Source organism: Condylura cristata, unplaced genomic scaffold, assembly GCF_000260355.1.
Source record: "Condylura cristata isolate star-nosed mole 26May11 unplaced genomic scaffold, ConCri1.0 scaffold00036, whole genome shotgun sequence".
Lineage (NCBI taxonomy): Eukaryota > Metazoa > Chordata > Mammalia > Eulipotyphla > Talpidae > Condylura > Condylura cristata.
This window is the reverse complement of record NW_004567137.1, coordinates 10,933,073-10,955,507: the sequence shown is the minus strand read 5'-3', so window position 1 is coordinate 10,955,507 and position 22,435 is coordinate 10,933,073. Positions and strand designations below refer to the sequence as shown.

Below are 22,435 nucleotides of genomic sequence, written 5' to 3'. Positions count from 1 at the left end.
TGTACCACATCTTTCTAATCCAGTCATCTACTTTTGGGCATTTGGGCTGCTTCCATGTTTTTCCAATTGTAAATAAAGCAGCAATAAACATGGGTATCCCCCTTTTTTTTAAGAATTAAAAAAAAAAATGTGTAAAAGGATTTGCAGAGACAGAGTGGGGAGCAGAACAGGCAGCTCTACTGAAATAACCCTGCTGAGGGGAGCAGCACCATGTGGATTAGCTCCATGGCGGGAATTCAAAGTCAGGCCATCACATTGAGGCATCTTGGTGGTAGCACTGAGATTTAACTCCTGGGCTACCAAGAGGCCCCCTCCATCATCCATTATTAATCACTATTGATATTTTTAGTTTTTATCCTCTTCCAGTCTCTTTTTTTTATGTTATCTTTTAATATCAATTTACTTATGTGGTTTTCTTATAATTAAAACTTTCTTGATAAATTTTTATCATGTTTTAAAAGATACATGATTATTATTACCTTTTAGGATAGTAGAAGGTGAGGGGGTCACTCTTCTGAGTGTATACTCATGTTGTTCACAGTTTTGAACTATGTAATGCTTTTAACTATTCAGAAGAATTTCTGAAGTCTTTAAACTGGTCCACTTTTAAAAATGACTGTGGAATTCTCCATTTTATGGATAAGTGAATTGACCACTCTTCTGAAATACCTGTTCAGAGTATTAACAACTTTTAGAAAGTGACATGCAGTGTTATGATAAATATCCTCATGGTTGCAAATATTTCCACGATAATCTCAGGATATTTATAGAGATATAATTGTAGGCACAAAAGAAGTTACATTTGCAAACCCTTGATAGCCATTACCAAGGCCATTGATGGATGTGTGAAAATACCTATAACTGGTCTGCTCTCAAACACCAATAACTACTTTTCTTTGCAATACCTTTCTCCCTTAGTTCATATGTTTATCCCTGTTTTTGTAGTGTTAACCACATAATATATTTTGTAAAGGCTATCAACTTTTGATAAACTGAACATTTTTATTATATATTAGCTGGTGTCTTTAATTTTGTATCATGGGCATTTATTGTATGTTCATAAATTTGTTTAAAAAGTCAAAGCTACAATGGAAATTAGATACGTTCCTTTTCGAAAAGCATTTCTAAGGTGAGAAAACAAGCTACGTTTATGTGTTTTTCTCCTTTTGGTATATTGGAGCTTTTTTCTTCATTTATTTTATCACATACTTATCTGACCCACCAAGATTGTTGAGGGCTGAAGTGGACACTTATATTGTTTTACCTTTCCCAGAGATGCTTTTTGAAAGTGGTTCTCCCACTGCTATGATAATAGAAATGGTAGCAACTACATGAACTTTTACTGAATGGCAAATACTGTGCTGGGCACTTTAGGTGCTTCTCATTTGACCCTTAAGTAATCCAGCTATGGGATATCACCCCTTTTTACAGGTGAAGCAGCATAGTCTTTGAAAGGTTAAGTAGCTTGCCCAGAGTCAATGTCACATTGAATTGGCATTATCGCTAGTATCTCCTACTGCCTACACATTTTTTTTAAAAGAAACTTTTGAAGGGAAGGTCTCTAACAGAGACATGTTTCCAATTTTTTATGCTTTTCTTTCAGTGTAGAAATATTCTTAGGAGCTTAGGAGTTGCTATACCATTTTATTGCCATCTTCTCTTTCCAGCTCCTATTTTCTTTTTTTCCTATTAGTCACCACCAACAGTGATTTGGATGAGCAACCCACAGTGACGCTGCTGGGATTGCCCAGAGCGTCCTGGACTGTATCTTTATTAAATTATGCCACGTTTGTTATTACTTCATTGTGATACAGTAATGCCTTTCAAATCAGAAAATTAGCCTGATCACTGTGGTGTATTTACTGTCAAACTACATATAGATTATAGTTGATTTCTTTCTCATGTAGCCACATTTATCTGGTGTAGTAAAAGGAATAGTGTTTTCTGTAAGCATCCCTTGATTTGTGCTGGACTTTGGAAAATTACAGTCTAATTTAAAATGTATTTTTTCTTTGCTCTTTACATAATCACTATTGCAGTATTCACTTTTAAAAATTAAATATTGACAGGTATGTTGTATAAATTGTTTCATTTTCAGAACCTAGGGAAATCAGTGGTCATACTTCTGGTATTAAAAAGGCGCTATGGTGCAGTGATGATAAACAAATACTTTCAGCTGATGATAAAACTGTCCGGTAAGTAATTTTTCTTTAGTAGTTTCAGACTTGAAAACTAATTGATCTTAGTTTAACCCTTACAGTTTAAAAACTTTTTATAATAATTTTGTAGGAAGAGTCGGCCTGAGTAGAATTCAGTAGCACATGCATCACATTTTCTGGTCCAACACATTTTCCAGTACAATTACTACCATAAACACAGCACAACTGACAAGATTCCAAAGTTGCTGATACTTTCATAAGTAGGTGTTCTTAACCCATGCCAGTGGGCAGGCTGACCAGAGGGGATCCACAGAACCCTGAAGTTCTGTGTATAATTTTGTGTGTTGACATGTTTAGTTTTCTATCAAAAGACAATGCCACTTTTTAAAACAGTGGACTAGGACCTAAGTTTCTTTTCTTTTTTTTTTTTTTTTTAAAGATTTATTTATTTATGCATACAGAACTGGGGTACAGGCCAGAGGTGCAGGGGCGGCGAGAGGCTTTCACCAGAGACAGAGTGGGGAGCAGAACAGGCAGATCAACGAAGTACACTGCTGAGAGGAGCAGCGGGCGGGTCAGGAGAGGTCTGCCACGCCATGTGGTCTCCTCCGGGCCAGGCGGGAATCGAACTCATGCGGAAGTGGCTTTAGCTTCTCAGTGCTGTGCCTCAACCCGCTGCGCCACCAGGGAGGGCCAGGACCTAAGTTTCTTAATGGCATAATTTTGCTAACTTATTTTAGAGCTGTATTTAAATTTGACTTTATCAAAAACTACTTAATATTTTTGACACTGTGTAGTATCCCAAAGCTTCTATGGGTCATCTGTAATTCTGATTCTAGTGTGTCTTGTTTGAATCTTTTTCTTAACAAGCAAATGCCACCATATTTTCCTTTTTCTTTTTGCAGCCTTTGGGATCATGCTACTATGACAGAAGTGAAATCTCTAAATTTTAATATGTCTGTTAGCAGTATGGAATATATCCCTGAGGGAGAGATCTTGGTAATAACTTATGGACGATCAATTGCTTTTCATAGTGCAGTAAGGTATGTTCACAAGGAATACTTTCATTTTCCTGTAACAAAAAGTACAATTTAAGGTACCTAAAAATTGGAAGGCATATGGGAAAGAAACTTTGCTGTTTTAAAAGCATCTTTGCTGTATATTAAGGAGGGAAATGCTTCCTTATCCACTAATAATGTGTTTTTTTATAGGAATTAGTTAAATTGATTTCTGGTTATTTGGGATGTTGACTGGTAAATTTTAATAACTTATAAATTTTTCTTAAATGATCACTAGGCTGGTTCTGTAACTCATGTGGTCTAAGCTGTTTCTGTGAGCAGGTATTAATTTTAACTTGAAAATTTTAGTGAAATAGTGATTTTTTTTCCTTCTGAGTATGCATAGCTCGATGGTATTATATTTATTTATTGTTTTTTAAAGATTTATTTATTCATATAGAGCTGGGGTACAGGCCAGAGATGCGGAGGGTGAGAGGACTCACCAGAGACAGAAAGGGGAGCAGAACAGGCAGATCGACAAAGTACACTGCTGAGGGGAGCAGCGGGCGGGTCAGGAGAGGTCTGCCACGCCATGTGGGTCTCTTCGGGGGCGGGCAGGCGGAATCGAACTCATGTGGAAGTGGCTTAAGCTTCTTAGTGCTGTCCTTTAACCCGCTGCGCCACCAGGGAGGGCCCTCGATGTTATTTTTTAAACAGACTTATTTTTTGTGACTATAAATACAGTAAAAGCTCGTGTTGAAAATTTGGGAAATACAAATTGATTCACAGTCCCACAACCATAGATGCCAGAATGCTTATGGTAGTTGTATTTTCTGCTAATCTTTTTTCTCTTTTTATAAATGGGTGTATATTGGTGTGGTTTTTTAATTTTTATTTTAAAACATACTTAGCAATTACTAGGTATATTACATTACTGTTGTCCTAAATTATCAGTTCAAAGAGTAGAACTGTATTTGTTTCTCAGTGTATATGTTACTTTTTTTATATGTGTAAGACTAAACATTGTACTATGACCAGCGATTCTAACTTTTTGTTTAATGGACCACTTACAGAGCTAATATTCACTGCAAGTCAGAAGGAAAGAGAAGACATTAAAAATGAAGAACAATTAAAAATATAAAGTGGCTCAGACACATGGGGAGTGCTAATACTGTCATACCCAGAATGCAGCTTTGCTGTGCCTTTGCCTTAGATCCCATTTTGGTGGCAGAGGTTGTTGGCCTGTTGACTATTCTAACATGTGAGCCAGCAAGTTGCCCTTCAGTGGTCCTGCATAAGTGATGACTGACTTTAAATTTCACACTTCGTAGTGTGTGGTGATGAAAATAGATGGTGGGGTTGAGGAGCTCCAGTGCGATGATGCTTTTGTGGTGGCATTTCAGGACTTGAAGGGTTGAACTGGAAAAGTGTAGATGTCCAAATTCATTTGGTATTCAAGTGAAGCTGTAGTTTATATTGATTTTTATTAGATGATCATGGTCTCATATTTGGTTATTCTTTTATTGCCTGATTTAAAAAACAGCCATATTTTGCAGTTTTAATTTGATGGCATATGAAGGTTTATTCTGTTATAGAAACTTATAAACTCAGCTGTTAAGACTAGTGTGCAACTAATCCTTTAAATAAAAACCTTTACTGTTGATAATTCAGACAATAAAGTAAAACTTTTTTTTTTTTAAAGATTTATTTATTTTTGCATACAGAACTGGGGTACAGGCCAGAGGCTCAGGGGCGGTGAGAGGCTTCACCAGAGACAGAGTGGGGAACAGAACAGGCAGATCGACGAAGTACATTGCTGAGGGGAGCAGCGGGCGGGTCAGGAGAGGTCTGCCTTGCCATGTGGTCACCTCCGGGGCAGGCGGCAATCGAACTCATGCGGAAGCAGCTTTAGATTCTCAGTGCTGTGCTTTAACCTGGTGCGCCACCAGGGAGGGCCCATAAAGTAAAACTTTTAAAGTGAAAATCTCAGTAAACCAGCTATGCTGTTTTAACTAGCCATCATACTAACTTCTATAGAAATGTCAGTGTTCCTGTCATGAGCTCCTTTTGGGCATAGTAGCTTTCTGAATATTTTTGCTAGTACTCAAATGTGGTTTTTTAAAAATGTTTTTTTTTTCCCCCCCTAGTTTGGACCCAATTAAATCCTTTGAAGCTCCTGCAACTATCAATTCTGCATCACTTCATCCTGAGAAAGAATTTCTTGTTGCAGGTGGTGAAGATTTTAAACTTTATAAGTATGATTATAATAGTGGAGAAGAATTAGGTGAGTTATCCTCTTTTTTCCACCCTCTGTGGAATGTTAGGTGTTAATGAACACCTCATTTATGCCTGCTACATCTTGAAAGCAAATTTTTTAGCTAACTCAATTGTGCTTACTTCCAAGTGAAAAATTAAAGGAATATTAGGCACTTTGGGTAGAAATTTCTATAGAACTATAAATAATGTTTATTGAACTAAATGTTTTCTTTTTAATTGCTTACCTTTTCATTGCAAGCTGATGTTCTCTGCAGTAGTGCAGTGTATTTATTTGGGGAAAAGGGAAGCATTCTTCTGTACAAAATCTTATTAAGCAGGAATAAGAAAATTTATTCTTCCTGAAGTGTAGTGCAGGTGATGGAGGTAACTGAGATGGATGGTTTAAAAAAAGGTTTTTTTGACCGTTACTCTTTGGGTATGACTTTTGCTTCCCATTTCATGATAATAGTGTATGATAAAATTGAAAGACAGGTAGGATTAATTAGAAGTTAATATAAATCCAAACTTAGTATTTCTCTGATAGGTAGGCATTTCATAGTTAAGGCTCTCAGTATTTACTTTGAACTTTACAAGTGTTTTTTTACTTTTGAAATAGTTAATTTCATTATAATAAATTTTTGTCTAGAAGATAGCAGTTGGTGTTAGTGTTTTGTCTATTTCTGGCTGTCCTGTTTTACCATGCAATAGTGTAAAATCATTAGAATTTAATACATAAAGAGCCAAAGATGATGTTATGTTTTATTTCTTTGGGATAATGAATGGATTTGAGTGGCATAACTGGAACCTTGGTGAATGGAGCATATAGAACCTATTTTAATTGTTTGTGGTGCCCCCATTAAATAAGTAATCTTCAAATAAGAGGATCTTTTCTATTATTTAATTCCAGTTTCAAATTTTAAAAGTTTTTGGTTACTAGGTTATTCACCTTGAAAATGAGAGAACTAAACTGTGCTATCTGAGGTCATGGTGAATATTGGACCAGCCTCTTAGTTCTGAAATTTTTTACTACTTACAGTCTTTACATTTTCTGGTACATGAGGATCTTGAAGACTTAGACAAAACACTGTCCTAATAAAGGGCTTTAAAAAATAAGTTGATGCATTAGAAAATGCATAAATGATAAAATTCTGTAAGTAAGGATATGACTTAAAGAGAACAAAAATCACTGTTAATCTATATTTTTCACTAGATTCCGTAGATTTGCATATTTAAGTATCACTGTTGATTCTCTTATGTGTGATAGAATGACTCATGGACATTGGATAGCCTGGTGGGAAATTAAGAGGCAGAGTGTAAAAAGAGCTCCATCTAGTGGCTCTCTGTAATCATTATTAGAATTGGTTATCTCGTAAATAGATATCGAGTTTAGGATATGGAAATTGGGATTGACTATAGATCTTTTTCTAAAATTTAGAAGGGTTTTCATTTAGCCCTTCCTTTATCCTTATTGGAGCACAAAGTCTCATTTTTTACGAGAAACAGTCTCAAGCTAATGTATGCTAACATTGGAAAGGAGAAAGAGACATGTCACTTTGAATCATTATCTTTAATTAGGTATAGTTCTTAGTATTTGCTCTTATGAATTTTGTACTTTCCCAAATTATAGATAGTATTTTTTTGAGAAGTAAATGTTTAACCTTTCTTTTTTTAAGTGTTAAATTATCTAAGAGCTTTCCTCTTTTCAGAATCCTACAAAGGACACTTTGGTCCTATTCACTGTGTGAGATTTAGCCCTGATGGAGAGCTCTACGCTAGTGGGTCTGAAGATGGAACATTGAGACTGTGGCAAACTGTGGTAGGGAAAACATACGGCCTTTGGAAATGTGTGCTTCCAGGTAAGGGCTTTATTCAGTATTGGCGCATTAAGTATCATAATTGTGTGATACTTTTTATCTTTGATTTGTTTCAGTGTTTTTGTTTCTATAAATTTTAAATTATATAGTGTGGCTGAAGGAATGAGAAGCCCATGATTTATAAATCGACCATTGTGGATTTTTGTTTAAATTTTTTTCATTGTAGAATCTTTTTTTTTCCCTAAATTTTCACACTAAATCATTCAGTGAATGCAATGAACCTAAGCCAAAATTTGCTAGCAGGCATTACAAAGACTTTACAAGTGAATGTGTCTAATCTCTGACTGGCTTTGTTCATTGATCCCTACTATTAAGGTAGACATGTGTTTAGTAAAAAATTCTAATGAGATTGAATGTAGTAACAGTGTGAACTTAAAATTTTTGAAGAGCTACTATTTTAGAATTAGAATTACTAAAAAAGGGGGAGTTATGTTTGTAGCTTGCTGCATAGGGCACTCATGGCTTCTTTTCCTTGCTTAGTCTTAGGAATGACTTGTAATACTGAAATTCATGTAATCATTGTTGCTTTTCTTTTCATAGAAGAGGATAGTGGTGAGCTGGCAAAGCCAAAGATCAATTTTCCAGAGACAGCAGAAGAGGAGCTGGGTAAATATCAGTTAACTTTTATAGAGGCCTAGAGAATTTAAAATTGAAGTGATGTGTGAATTTACTTAATGATTAAGGAAATTTGTTAAATGTGAACATAATAAATGAGTGTATATACCTACATATATGTGTTTATAAAACATTTAAGTACCTTGATGTGGTGCAGGCACAGATGTGGTATGGACACAATTTCTGTGGTTGTCTTTGTAAATCTACAGTGTAATTTGGAAGACATGCTAAAATAACTGGTTGTAATTGTAATTTGATATTTATTAAGCACTTATTACAGACCAAGTGTGCTTTCCCAAACTTAGAATTGTAAACTGTAATTCGTCCTGTTTGAACTTGGAATTGGGGGTGGGGGAAGCAGACTTCTTTGAGCTATGACTTTAAATCAGTGTTTATTAGACATGTGGTGTCATCAAAAATTTAGCATGGAAGAGACCTTGAACCTTTCTTCATTGCTTTTTCATGGCATGAGTCTGGTGATAAATGGCATTTCATTTGTTCTCTTTTACTGCTGCTCACCAGCACGCTTTGAAACACGTTTTTGTGCTTTCATTACATAGAAATGAAGATTTGTTTTTTTCCTTTATTAAGTTGTCTGATAATGATTTTTTTTTTAATCGTAGAAGAAATTGCTTCAGAGAATTCAGATTCCATCTATAGTTCAACTCCTGAAGTTAAGGCCTGAGCATCAGGCAATTGCCACAGATAGTATACAACTTACGGACTAAAACAAGCAAGCAGAGAAAAGCATCAGTCTTCCAGAGTGACTCTGCTTAAGGCAAACATGAGCAGTAAATACTGAGGAATATGAATTAGCTCCAGTGCTGGGACTAACTTGGTGTTACCTGTCAGTGAAAATTCAAGGTACCAGATGAAGGCAGGTGGAGTTAATATGCTCTTGTACTACGATGGCCTGTTTGTTGTCTTTTTAATGAATATGTGCAAGCCAACACCCATTTCTCTTATTACAATTAGATTTCTTATAGCTGTTATGTTATTATGGAAAAGAAGAATATATTGGCCTATTTTTCTGACTTTTTCCTTAAAGCAGAAAGTCTTTTTTTTTTTTTTTTTTTTTTTTTTGCTTCAGTTGTAAAGAAGAGGGAAGAATACATGATAAAGTAACTGGCTTGATTTCTCCTTCATTGTACACTGCTTCTGAACATCTAATTGTTTTTAGTTGTCAAAATAAAATTCCTCTAAAATAAGACATTGTTTGTTTCTTGAGAAAAATTGGTAGATTGGCTTTTTATAAAATAGAAATCACCAGAAGGTTTCCTGAATAACTATGTCAGACGATGGCCTGATTATATAATCTGTGGTAAACATTTTATCTCCTAATTTTGGAAATGAAGTACTTGTACTGAATTTTTGAAATGTTCATGACCTTTGCTGGGTTGTTTTTACTGTAGTTCCTCCTGTGTGGGATAGACTTGCTTGACCTGCCTTTAAAAAAAACCTCTCAGAATAATGACTTAGTTAAGTTATAAATGCTAGTACAAGAAAAAATACAGAACAATTCAGAATTAGCAAAAAAGACAGAAAATTCAGTTTCACCATCCCTAATGATTAATTAAAATGGAGCAAATGTTATTGTACATTAGTGTACTATACAGACAGAACAGGTTTTATAAAAATGGGATAATTGTAGAGCTGCAACATTTAGCTTATCCTTTAAGTTAGGGTGGCATTCAAAAAGGCTCTACCAATTTTCTAATAAAATGAATCAATTGAGTTTAGACTTGTATTACTTTAATATGGAGGTTTTTTAAAAAAATATTTATGCATATGGAACTGGGTTATGAGGTAGTGGTGCAGGGGTGGTGAGCAGATTCACCAGAGACAGAGTGGGGAGCAGAACAGGTAGATCTATGAAGTACACTGCTGAGGGGAGCAGCGGGTGGGTCAGGAGAGGTCTGCTGTGCCATGTGGGACACCTCCTTAGCTGGGAATCGAACTCATGCTGTAGTGGCTATGGACAGCTTCATAGGGCTGTGCTTTAATCTGTTGCGCCACCCGGGAGGGCCCTAATATTGTTGGGATTTAAACTGGTCATTTGGAATTACTTTAATGAAAGTCTTCAATTTTTTTTTCCTAGTTCATATTGTGAATAACATTTAATAATGTTAAATATGAAAGAATAGGACACATTTTTGAGGATTTGTGAGTAAACACAAAAAGGGACAAGGGCATCATCTCCTGGGGAGACAGCAGCTGTCCTCACAGGGTGTGCCAGGCCCGTAATATTCACTCGCTGTTGACCTAGTTCTCTATTTTGCAACAGTACCACAGATGTACTGTGGGTCCTAAATAGAGTTCAGGTATATGTGTAGCAGAGTGGCATCATGAAATTACTTTGTATCAATGAAATTTATAAACCAAGGAAATTTCTTCTACTAAATTTTCACAAAAATCTGAAGATTCTGTACAGCCACATGCTTATATTCTTCACTGAATGGCACGTCACTTGGAATCTCAAAATGCTTGTTTTCAGTTGAGTTTGTAATGTGAAGAATGTCAGGCCATGACACTTCCTAAATGAACTGAAATTCAGTTACTAGTACTGGATTTTTGAAATGTTCATGGCATTTGTCACGACTCTTCCTGTATTGGATAGAAATGCTTGACCTGTCTTTTGGAAAAATCTTTCAGAGCAATGACTTATTTAAATTATGCATGTTATTATAAGAACAAATACAAAGCAACTCAAAATTAGCCCACAGATAGTGGGAAAATCCCTCAGTTCCCCCTGGCCCTCCTCCAAAACACTGTGTGACTAGTGTTGATCATGGTATATATAAAATGTCAAGTTCCGAGGCTTTTTGCAAGTTTTTAGACCCAGGTTACCCAGCTATATAATTTTAGGTTTCAGCTTTTGCTAGGTGAATAGAGCTGTTTAGGATTGTTAGCTATTTTTGTTTTAATAACAGGGCATGTTTTTAAGACCTTTGTTAGTTTAACTCTTAGGGGTAATCTTATTTTTGCTTGTAACATTTTGTATATTGAGGTTACAGGCTGTCTGGTACAGTGTATCAGTAGTGATTGTTTGGTATCCTGTCTTTCTATTGCTGTAACAAATACCCACGAGTTTGTGGTTTGAAATAACAAATTTATCTTGAGGTCAAAAGTAAGTCTGAGCAAAACCCAAAGTGTAGGCAGGGCTGAGACAAGCTGTTTCCTTGTCTTAGCTTCTAGACACCACCAGCATTTCTTTTTCCTGGTCTCTTCTGCCTTCGAAGAGGCAGCAAGTCTTTTTCAAATCTTACCCTCTCCTGACACCCTCCTTCACTTAAAAGTTAATTTATTTGTAATTATGTTTGCTTGGATAATCTCACCATTTGCATAATGCTAATTTACCAACACCTGCAAAGTCACATTTTTTTATATTTATAGGCTCAGGGGTTAGGACATGGCTATCTTTGTGTGGGTAGGGGGTGCTTTCATTTGCCCACCACATTTTGTAATGATGGAGTCCTACAGTGGCATTTACTTCAGTAAAAAGTTCAAGTGTCCTCTATTAGAGTTGTACCTACTAAGGTCTCTAGCAACCTGCGCATTTCTAATCTAGCCATCACTTTTCTTATTAAACCCAAGCAGCACTCAAGAGTTGTCTATTCCCTTGTTTTAAAAATAATTTTTTTCCTCTGCTGTTTGTTCTGTGTTTCTCCTGTGTGGTAGACCCTCCATAGCCACAGTTTCTGTAGTTTGTTACCCACAGTGAACCATGGTCCAAAATTACTGCACAATTATGGATTTTAAGTTGATATTCCATGCACATAGCTTTTATTTCTGTTTTGTTGTTGTTGTTGTTGTTATTATAAGTCTCTTCCTGTGCCTAATGTATAAAAGAAACATCACAGGTATGTCTACAGGAGAATCTATAGTATATATGGAGTTTATGTGGTTTCAGGTATCCGCTGCTATACTTTTCCCCACCTGACTTAGGAATATTGTTCTGAGAGTTGTTGACCTGTGAATGATGTGAATGATGCTTCTTAGAAATCACAGGCTCCATGAGACACTAGACTAAATAAAATGAAACTTCCCCACAGCCACTGTGAGCCCAGTTCTCCATTACACCTTGTTAGAGGGTGAACCAGGCACAGTCCATGCCCTTTGGAACTTATCATTTGGATTCCTGATGGAGGAATGATTAGAAAGGAGGCATCACAAGATTGATGCATACAGGGAACTGGGGGTAGAAGGGATTAGCATAGCATTGACAGCCATAGAAAATCAAGATCCTTAGGTGCCAGTGCCTAGATTACAAAGCAGAAAATCCAGGCAGGTAGCAGACTGCTGTAGGCAGTGCCTAGAGCATTGTGGAGTCTCCTGTCCGTTTCAAATTCTGCATAGATACCCAAAGTTAGCAACTGACAGCTCACAAAGATGAGCTTCCTACAGAAGATGATGAAACCTGCTACCCACACTGAGGGGCAGCTGCTTCTGGAGTCCTTTACTTTCTTGTCCCTTTTCTAATAAACCTGCTCTTTAACTACTAACATCTCTGTCTGTGGAGAAACTCACCACATGCCACTGAAAGGGGAGCTCTGGTGAAACCCTTTCCCACAGGGAACCCAAATACCCCACACTTAACTCCAAAACACCACTCGAGATAGTCAGGCCAGGTAAGTTCTTGAGGCTTCGAGATAAATATGATCTATTCCTAAAACTAATTTTAATTGAAGGAGCGGTGGTAGGAAAACCTATAATATATCTGACAGTTTAACATTGACATTCAAAATCATATCCATAAAAAGGAAGGGCAGGCAAAATCTGTATGAACCTAAAACTATAATACTTTACTTTTTTTTTTTTTTTTAAGATTTATTTATTTGTACATACAGAACTGGGGTATAGGCCAGAGGCCCAGGGGTGGTGAGAGGCTTCACCAGAGACAGAATGGGGAGCAGAACAGGCAGATAGACGAAGTACACTGTTGAGGGGAGCAGTGGGCTGGTCAGGAGAGGTCTGCCACATCATGTGGTCACCTCCGGGGCAGGCGGGAATCAAACTCATGGGGAAGTGGCTTTCGCTTCTCAGTGCAGTGCTTTAACCCGCTGCGCCACCAGGGAGGGCTATAATACTTAATTCTTGAAAGACAGTTTTACTGTTTGGGCTTGATTCCAGATGGGTACACATAGCTTATTTTCCTCTGCCCCAGGCTTGTTGATTACTTACCTTAGCCTGCAGAAACAGCCTTGAAGGGAATTTGTTGATAATAGTTTCAGGATAATATCTGCTCCTTAAAATTTTGATTTAGCAGGGCTGTGATGGAGCCTAGAAACTACCTCAGAAAAAACCCTTGGGAGTTTCCTGTATAGTGGTACGACTCCACAGATCTTTCAGTCTTTGCCTTAGGGACACTTCAGAAGTTCCAGAAGGCAATATTTAAAAGGGACCTCTATAAAACATTTCTCCACTAAAGAAACTCAACTTGTTTTGTGCTCTATCCCTACTATCTGTTGCCAATTTACTTCAAAACTCAATATTAATACCAGATTACAAGAAATCAATTTTGGAGAAAGTCCTTGAGATATTCTTGTCAGGTAAGTTATGAAAATATTTGGCTGTGGGACCCTGATTCTGGTTTCTCAGCTGAAGTTGGGGGGGCAGTGTCTCACAGGTTTTTTGTTTTAATGTATTTATTCATATAGAACTGGGGTACAGGCTGGAGATGCGGAGGGTGAGAGGATTCACCAGAGACAGAGTGGGGAGCAGAACAGGCAGATCAACGAAGTACACTGCTGAGGGGAGCAGTGGGCTGGTCAGGAGAGGTCTGCCGCCGTCATGTGGATCTCCTCTGGGGCAGGCGGGGATTGAACTCATGCAGAAGTGGCTTAATCTTCTTAGTGCTGTGCTTTAACCCGCTGTGCCACCAGGGAGGGCCCTTGTTTTAATGCATTTACAGAATACAAAAGGCATGAAAATTACTTAGAATCTGGTTTATAGAGTTGTGTCTGTCCCTAAAAAGAGAATTCCATCTGTATCCGTTAGGAGTATCATTAGATTGGGTGTAATCTCTAGCCAAAGATGACCAGGAACACCACAGGAACTGGGAGATGTCTCTCTAGAGGGTTAGTAATTTGAGGAAAGTTCAAGAAGTGGGACTTTGCTCAGGGTTGAATGCTAGCAGGAAATGCGATACTTTTGTGACAGCTTACTAATTTTTATTTACAGCAGAAGAATGGGGTGAGGCCTAAACCTGGTAAAAGAAGGGTTAGTTACTTACCCCGGGACAGTCAGCCAGAATAGGAGGTTGTTGGGTTATTTTTGTCATTTGGAAAGTTTGTGATGTGTGTACATATGTGAGTATCAGTGATCTTGCTTTTGTTGATTCCTCCAGGTCATAACAGCCATGGGCTTGGCTGAGGTGGTGGTGTTAATTGCATTACAGTTTAGCTTGGGTGCAAGCCTGAAAGCTCCAGGCTTTCAAGGCCTGTTCTTCTCTTTCTAGAGGTTAAAATAGAAACAATGGTAATTTTTTTGTTTTGTTTTGTTTCTTTGAGTTAGTGTGTTTGGAGTGCAGGGTCTTTGGGTTCACTCTGGGAAAGTTTTTGCCAGAGTCCCTTTTCAGTGTCACATGGTGAGCTCCCAGGCGAGTTTCTCCACGAGATAGAGACATTAGTTATTTAAAGAGCAGGTTTATTAATGAAAGGCCAGAGGAGCTAAAAGATACTTGCATAGGCATAAGGGGGCAGGAAGAGCTGCCCTAAAGGGACAGGTTTGCAGAGAGACCTGCATGGTTGCAGGCAGGTGGCTTTGAAGAGAGCGGCCTCCACCGTGGGAGGTCAATGAAGAGACAGCCCAGGCCTCCACTGTGGGAGGTCAGTGAAGAGACAGCCCAGGCCTCCAGTGTGGGAGGTCAGTGAAGAGACAGCCCAGGCCTCCACTGTGGGAGGTCAGTGAAGAGACAGCCCAGCATGGTACAGGTCGTGGGCAGGTAGGAGGCTACTACCCTGGGAAGGGTGAGAGTTGAAGGAAAGGAGCACCTGCACAGTGACAGGTGGCAGAGGACGGCTGCCCCATGCCAGTGCAGAGACTGCACTGATACAGACCTATCTCTGGGAGGGTCTCACTCCTTGTGACCTGAGGTTTGTTGTTGATTTTTGATATCTGCAGAATTTAAAAGGGACCAGAGATTCTCCAGTGGGCTCCATATCCTTATCTTTTACCTTTTGGGTCTATGCTCTAGACATCATCTACAGCAGTCTGCTACCTGCTTAGATTTTATGCTTGTGATCTAGGCATTGGCACCTCAGGATCTAGGCTTCTGTTTCTTTGGCTGGGTCAATAGCTATGCTCATCCTTTCAAGCCCCAACTCCCTATGTGAGTCAGTGTTATGGTGCCCCCTTTCTTTTACTTCCTCCATCAGTAACAGGCTATCATTGTATGGAGAAAGTCGATCTAGACACCTTCAATAACTATTCACCAATAGTTATGGGTTGACGAGAGGCAGTTCAGTGTAAGGAAATAGATGAGGACATTTTTGTGTAGCCTGCAGTTGCTGGGTGGACCTCACATTAATACTAACAGTTTGCTTTTGTTGAGCACTACCTATGTACTATGGCATGTCCTGTGTGCTTCGCATACATATCAACCTTTCAGGCAAATGTGTATTGATCACGCCTGTTTTTCCTGTTAAGTAGCAACATCCCTAGAAGCACCTATTTCTGAAGTGCAATTGCTGGTAATATTAAGGAGAGGGTCAGCACATTTTGAACCTATATTACACCACACAGAATGCCTCTCTTTCAGAACTTTACCGCTATAGGCACAGAACTGGATATATACCTGACAGGAGATTCACATGCCATTATATGTATTTTTCTAAGCACCTAGCTCAATAACTGGCTCATGGTAGGAAACCATAACTAGTTTTCTTTCAGAAGCAAGGTGCCTCTGATTGTGACTACAAATAAATTGACCATAAATTTTAACCTTTTGGGCACAGAAAAGTCAGGCTAAAAAAAAAATCACTATCAGAGAGAAGAAATTGTCAGGGTCAATTCTTCTAGGAGGAAAAGGAAGTTTGGGAGGGCAGTTGATGTGCTAGAGCACGGCTGGGATACTTGGTCTTCTCATTCACACCTCACCTGGCCTTTGTTTTCAAACCACAGAGCAACTTCTAAAATCGGGGTTAGCAGTTCTTGTGCGCTCTGGGGAGTTTGCTTTGGGGCGCGCTGAAAGCCTCGGCCAGCGCTGACGCCACGTGAGGCATGGGGCCGCCGCCTGGCCCGCGGATGCCCTCGCCTGCGTCCAGCAAGATTGCTGTTACTAACTTTGCACAAGTTGTCGGGTGCCCTCTGCACCTACAGTAATCAGAGGGCTTTGCAGCTAGCGCCGGAGCCGGCGCGTGGCGGGGCGGCGAGGAAGAGCGGCCGCCCGCGGTCCCGCCCGCGCGCCTCGGGCCGAGGCTCCGCCCCGGAGCGGAGGGGCGGGCAGGAAGGAGGAAGGGCCGGCGGAGGTGAGAGGGCACTCGAGCCGGCGTCTCTGCAGCCAGCCTCGCCATGTCGGCGCACAACCTGGGCACCGAGCTGGGTAAGGGCCACGCGGCGCCCCCTTCCCTGCAGCGCTTCCCAGCCCCCTCCTGCCGGCCGCGGGGTCGCCGCCGCCCGGTGCCCCGGCCCGGGGTCTCGGAGACCCGGGTCGCGGGGCCGGCGCCGCCCTAGGCTGGGAGACTCCATTCTTGGGCACCATGACCCTGCCGGCCTGGGCACCCAACCTTATTTGTGTAATCGAAGGGCAGATGGAAGGATTCGACTCTGATCTTCCTATTAACTCGTTCACCTACTCGCTCTGCTCCCCGGTTGCGAAACAACAAAAATAAACCCTCAAGCCCCTACACAAACGAAAACCAGACTCAAAACCTTCATTTTCTGTTCTTGTTAGAGTCCCTGGGCAATTTATTGCTGTATTTCCACAGATAACTTGAACATAGATGCACCTCAAACAGGTCAGGTTGGGGGAAGTTTGTCAGGTTTGTGAACTGCAGTTTACTGTAAATTGAGTATGAGTTTAAAGGTACAAAGATTTGTAAAGATGTCTGGGTTATTCTGCCAGTTTCATTGCATTGATAGTATCAAATAAAGCGAGATAACTTCCTTCAGAGTTCATAAAGCGATACAAATTTTGTAATTCAAACAACAAAATTAGCCAAAGGTTAAGGTTCTCAGTTTAAAAGCTTGAATAGCTGAGTCTTCGAGTTTGCAGTGTGACTTTGGGGAAATTAATTAATCCCTGCTTAAGTGTCTTGGTCCGTAAATGGTAATAGCGATGCCTACTTAGCTCATAAAATGGTTTGAAAATCAGATGAGAGAGTGTAAAGTGTTTGGTCCCTAGTCAGTGTTAATAATAGGGTTCTTCTGTTGGGGGCTTACTTTCAGAAAACTAGTTTTATAAATTATAACACACACAGGTACTTTTTAAAAAAGTGACCTCTAATTAACATCAAGAGGTGTTCTAGAACTCATGCTAAATGGTAGAGAATGTCTTATGACATTGACTCTCCTTTAGTCACTGCCCTTTAGCACATTGTGTTTTAAACCCTAGCTCTATCTTTGGAACATGGACTTCAGTAATAAAGGAATATTCCCTAGATTGGAAGGTTTCGAAAAATGGGGTTGGTGGGTAGGGATGGTGTGTGGTTTTCTTATCTGGATATCCTTAGGAATATGACTATGTGAATTTGTAAGAGGTGCTCTATTTCCCCAAAACTTATTTTTCAAAAATTTATTTATTTATGGATAGAAGACCTGGGGGCCGGGGTAGGGTGAGAGGGTTCACCATAGATAGAGTGGGAAACAGAATAGGCGGATTGACCAAAATACACTACTGAGGGGAGCAGTGAGTGGGACAGGTGAGGTCTGCCATGCCATGGGGGTCTCCTCCCTGGCTGGGTATTGAATTTGTGCTAAGCAGCTGCTGGCTAGCTTCATAGTGCTGAGCTTCAACCCATTGCGCCACCAGGGAGGGCCCTACATATGGTTTTGATTTCCTTAATTTGTAGGAATTAGAATCTCATCCATTTATTTGTTGAAAATACACTAAACACAAAAACCAGGTGCTATGTAGATTAATGGTAAATGTGAATTTTATGCAATCATTTAAATGATCATAGTTTTATTGTTTTTTGTTTAAATAAAATCATCTACATTTTAAAGACTTTTTCCTTTACTAATATTAATCATTAATCCAGATAGTGATCTAGCTTAAAATCCTAAAATTATTTGAATTTTTTATGCATTGAAGAAAAAATTCTTTTAATATTTATGCATTATGTTGATTGATTACCTTTATAGCTTTCAACTGAAAGTTTTTAATAAGCTGTTAAGAATTACAGAAAAATAAATGTTTTTGTACTCCGAAGGACCAAATATTTCTCATGAGTGTTTGGTCTTCATCCACAGATCCTGACTCAGTTACTCCAACTTGTCACCAAAGCATTGAATTAGCTCCTAAGTGATAACATTGTCTCCTGCTGTGCTAATGATGGTAACTTTTGAAAAGTGCCTGAAGTTGGGGGTTCCAGTGGCTTGGAGAACCAATCCTGTGATTAAGGGTTGGCACTTCCAATCCCACTCTAGGCCTCCAGGGAGGTGCTGGAGGTTGAATTCATGGTCACTGCATTAGTCAATCATGCCTAAATAAAGTAGCCTTCTTAAAAACCCAGAAAGGGCCCTCCCTAGTGGCGCAGCGGGTTATAGCACTACACTAAGAAGCTAAAGCCACTTCCGCAAGAGTTCGATCCCCGCCTGCTCCAGAGGAGATCCACATGGCGCGGCAGACCTCTCCTGACCCACCCGCTGCTCCCCTCAGCAGTGTACTTCGTCGATCTGCCTGTTCTGCTCCCCACTCTGTCTCTGGTGAATCCTCTCACCCTCTGCATCTCTGGCCTGTACCCCAGTTCTGTACGAATAAATAAATCTTAAAAAAAAAAACAAAACAAAACAACCCAGAAAGAGTATCTTTGGAGATACTTAGGGTGAGATTCTAATCCTGGAGAGTGCTTGGATGTTCCATACTCGATCTCCAAACCTTGCTGTATGCATCTCTTTCATTTGGAATTTATCTTTTGGAATGAACTTGATGATCTTATGACTAAATGGGCTTCCTGAGTTCTGTGAATTGCACTAGCAAATTAACTGAACCTGAGGAGAGTCTGTCTGTATATCTGACCTACAGCGTAGGCTTGCAGCTGGCCTGTGAGGAGACTGAGCCCTTTTCCCGTGAAACCTAACAGTCTCTGGATAGATAGTGTTAAACCTGAGAAGAATTTCTTGCATCCCGATGGCATCAGAATTGCTTGCTGAGTGCTGCTGGCCCTATTGCGATGTACCACTTCTCTCTGTTCTCCTGGGGTCCTCTTAGCTTTTCCCTGAAATGTAGGTACAGATGGGCAGTGATCTTTCTTTTGTTCTTTGATGTGTCCAGGGTACTAAGGATAGTGACTGGCACACAGAAGGCCCTCTAACGTGTCCATTGAGTGAAGAAATGAATTTAGAACTTCTTGTTTGGGGTCACCTGAGGCATCCATCTGGGTCCTTGTGCATGGAGGTGTTGTGAGATTTTGCATCTTCTCTCATTTCTGATTATCATTAAAATTCCATTTTATTATTTCTGTCTTTAAAAATATCTCAAGAGGGTTATGCTGAATGTTGACAGTGGCTTCCTTTCAGGTGTGTATTTCTTTTTGGAGGTATTTGGGAAATGAGGGTATTGTGTTAGGGGACTTCTAAGCATCTCCCTGCTTTCTAACTGTACATTAGTAAGCCCTTGTGTACCAAAAGGAAAATTTCAAAGACAACTGAAAAACAGCAGAAAACAAATAATTCAACACTGAATTTTTAATTGGCCAAAGATGGGGGCAATTCTGTGGATTTCCTGTATTCCCCTAACAGTGGATTATTTTAGGCATATATCCATAATTAACAGAATCCTGAGGGACTGTGATGATTATTATGGAGCCTACAGGTTGTTTGATGTGTGGAAGCAAATTCTGTAATCCAAGGCAATACTAGCAGAGAGAACAGTAGGGGTAAAACCTGGATAAAAGAGACCAGCTTGGGCTACTTGTCTGATCTAGAACATGGATGGGATTTTTGTATGTTAGTTAACACATTTTCTCATTTCATAAGTGGTTATGGGGTTCCCACTGTCTACTGAGTATTATAGCCCTGGGCTCTGGCAATTTAACATACACACAGCCCTGCTAGGCAGAGCTAGGTCTGGTTCAGAAGCTGGGCATCAAGCCAGAGTCACATGAAAATAATTGTGAATGGGAAATGCACTTCTCCACTTAGTCTCTTTAAGTGACTTAGTCTCTTTAGGCAGGTATGACTAATCCCTGCCTAAAAAGGGTGGTGATAACAGAACATTTTGGTCCTCTTGCATTAAAACCTTTCATTTTTCTTTAAGACTTTACTCAGCTAAAAACCAGAGATGGAGTGAGCTCTTTTCGCCACTTCTAAAATCTAGACTTTGGTGTTGAATTTCTGATTTTGATTTTGGTGTTGAATTTCTGATTCCCCATTGTAAAATTAACAATTTAAAATTAAAAACATTTTTGAATGGACTCATCTTAAACTTTAGCAAAGCAGAGAACATGTGCACAAAGTTTCATTATTTCACATGACTCTGCTCTTGGTGCCTAGCTTTTGGGTTTATTGGATCACAAAGAGTTGTGCAGGTGCCAGGGTCTTTGCTAAATACTTTTAAAATAATCTTGTTGTACTTCACAACACCTCTTTGGGGAAAATGGTGATAATGCCCATTTTACAGAAGAACAAACTAAGGTACAGAAAGTCATAAGTTACTAGTTAAAAGCCAGTTAGAAACAGCTAATAATTCTAACCCTGGTGCTTTGGTGTGCAGGTTGCCTGCTTCACCCCCAGCCTTTCTTTTGCCCCAGTCCATAACTAGGGATCCTCAGTGTTCTAGACAGAAAGGTAATTTATGCAGAAAGGTTATTTATGCATACAGAACTAGGGTACAGGCCAGAGGTGCAGGAGTGGTGAGAGAGGATTCTCCAGCGTCAGAGTGGGGAGCAGAACAGGCTGACTGACCAAGTACACTGCTGAGGGGGGCAGTGGGTGGATCAGGAGAGGTCTACCACACCATGTGGGTCACCTGGGGCAGGGATGGAACTCATACTGAAGTGGCTTTAGCTTCTTAGTGTTGTGTTTTAACCCGCTGCGCCACCAAGGAGGGCCTCATGAGTCATTTTATAGTGACTTAGATTTGCTTTGCCTGTGTCTAGATGACCATAGCCAAAACCCACATCTTAACCAAAACTATCATGGAGGATTTGGTGTGTACCAAGGGAGACTGGAGATAATCTCATTTGAATGGATCATGAGAAGTAGGTTTAGTTGTCACTGAAGAAGTTTTCTGGGATGGCTTGTTAAGACCAGCCTTCCTTGGGATTTCTTCTTGTGAATACATTTGTTCTATTGACTTGAGGTGACTTTTGTTTTTCTTTTTTTTTTTTTTTGACTTTTCTTGATGGTTTGATTCCTAAATCTGAGGTTTCTCTGAAGTGTCCGAGAACTGTATACAATCTCTAGTTTTATACAAATCAAACAGTGCAAGGGAATTGTAGATTTCAGCTGAGAAAACCTTATCACCCTTCAAGAATCCCTATTTGATTGATTGGTTGTATGGAAGGTCATTAAATTTGTCAGCTGCAAATTTAACACAAAAAGTGGGATATTCTTAACTAAGTGGCTGTGAAAATTTAACTGTAGTTTAAGTTAGGTAAAAATAGAGTTTTAAAAAATTGACATTTAATTTATGATAAAAACTTAACAAAGCATATATAGAGGAAATATATATCACCAGGCTAAAAACCATATATTATAAACAGCTAACATCATATACTCAAAGGTAAAAGCTAAAGGCTTTTCTTCTAATATCAGAACAAGGCAGGGTTGTCCACTTTCACTTCTACTATTCAACATAGTTTTGAGAGTCCTAGCCACAGCAACTAGGCAGGAAAGGAAATAAAAGGCATCAAAATTGGAAAGGAAGAAGTAAAACTGCTTACAGATGTCATCATATCATATAGGGAATATTCTAATGATACCACCAAAATGCTGTGAGAGTTCATAAATGAATTTAGTAAAGTTGCAGGATACAAAATAAATATATAAAATCTTGCAAAAAACATTTCTGCAAGGAATTTACCAAGTATAATTCATGTAAGATTAAAAAAAAAACAATAAATTTGATTTGTGCAGTAGTTTAAGTTAGTCTGAATTTTATAGCTGAATCCAGTATTTTTTCTTAATGTTGACATACCTTTCTTCAGGTTTAACAACTTATCTTTTACAAACATTATCTCTAAATTATCCTAATAATCTTTTGTGGTACGTACAATTATTCTCCTCGCATAAGCAAGAAATCTAAAGCTCTGTGAGCATAAGAAATTTGTTTAATGTCTCAGAGTTAGTAAGAGTTGAGGCTATGATTCAAATCCACAACTTCTGGTTACAAATATTTACATTTTACATCACAGCTGTTTGAATACTGTGT

At 39.2% G+C, this 22,435-nt stretch overlaps 2 protein-coding genes across 2 annotated transcripts in view; both read left to right on the top strand.

Annotated features, from left to right (window-relative positions):
- The window catches only part of STRAP (serine/threonine kinase receptor associated protein), a 17,848-nt gene extending 8,738 nt beyond the window's left edge, over nt 1-9,110 (top strand). Inside the window, exons 5-10 of the mRNA XM_004693245.2 lie at nt 2,099-2,195; nt 3,065-3,202; nt 5,305-5,441; nt 7,120-7,269; nt 7,828-7,893; nt 8,526-9,110. Coding sequence (XP_004693302.1) covers nt 2,099-2,195; nt 3,065-3,202; nt 5,305-5,441; nt 7,120-7,269; nt 7,828-7,893; nt 8,526-8,587 — 650 coding nt within the window. The 3' untranslated portion in view covers nt 8,588-9,110. The remainder of the gene's footprint in view (nt 1-2,098; nt 2,196-3,064; nt 3,203-5,304; nt 5,442-7,119; nt 7,270-7,827; nt 7,894-8,525) is intronic.
- A 7,264-nt stretch (nt 9,111-16,374) lies between these two features.
- Nucleotides 16,375-22,435, top strand: part of DERA (deoxyribose-phosphate aldolase (putative)) — an 89,213-nt gene continuing 83,152 nt past the window's right edge. Inside the window, exon 1 of the mRNA XM_004693244.2 lies at nt 16,375-16,444. Within this exon, the coding sequence (XP_004693301.1) occupies nt 16,414-16,444 (31 nt within the window). The 5' untranslated portion in view covers nt 16,375-16,413. The remainder of the gene's footprint in view (nt 16,445-22,435) is intronic.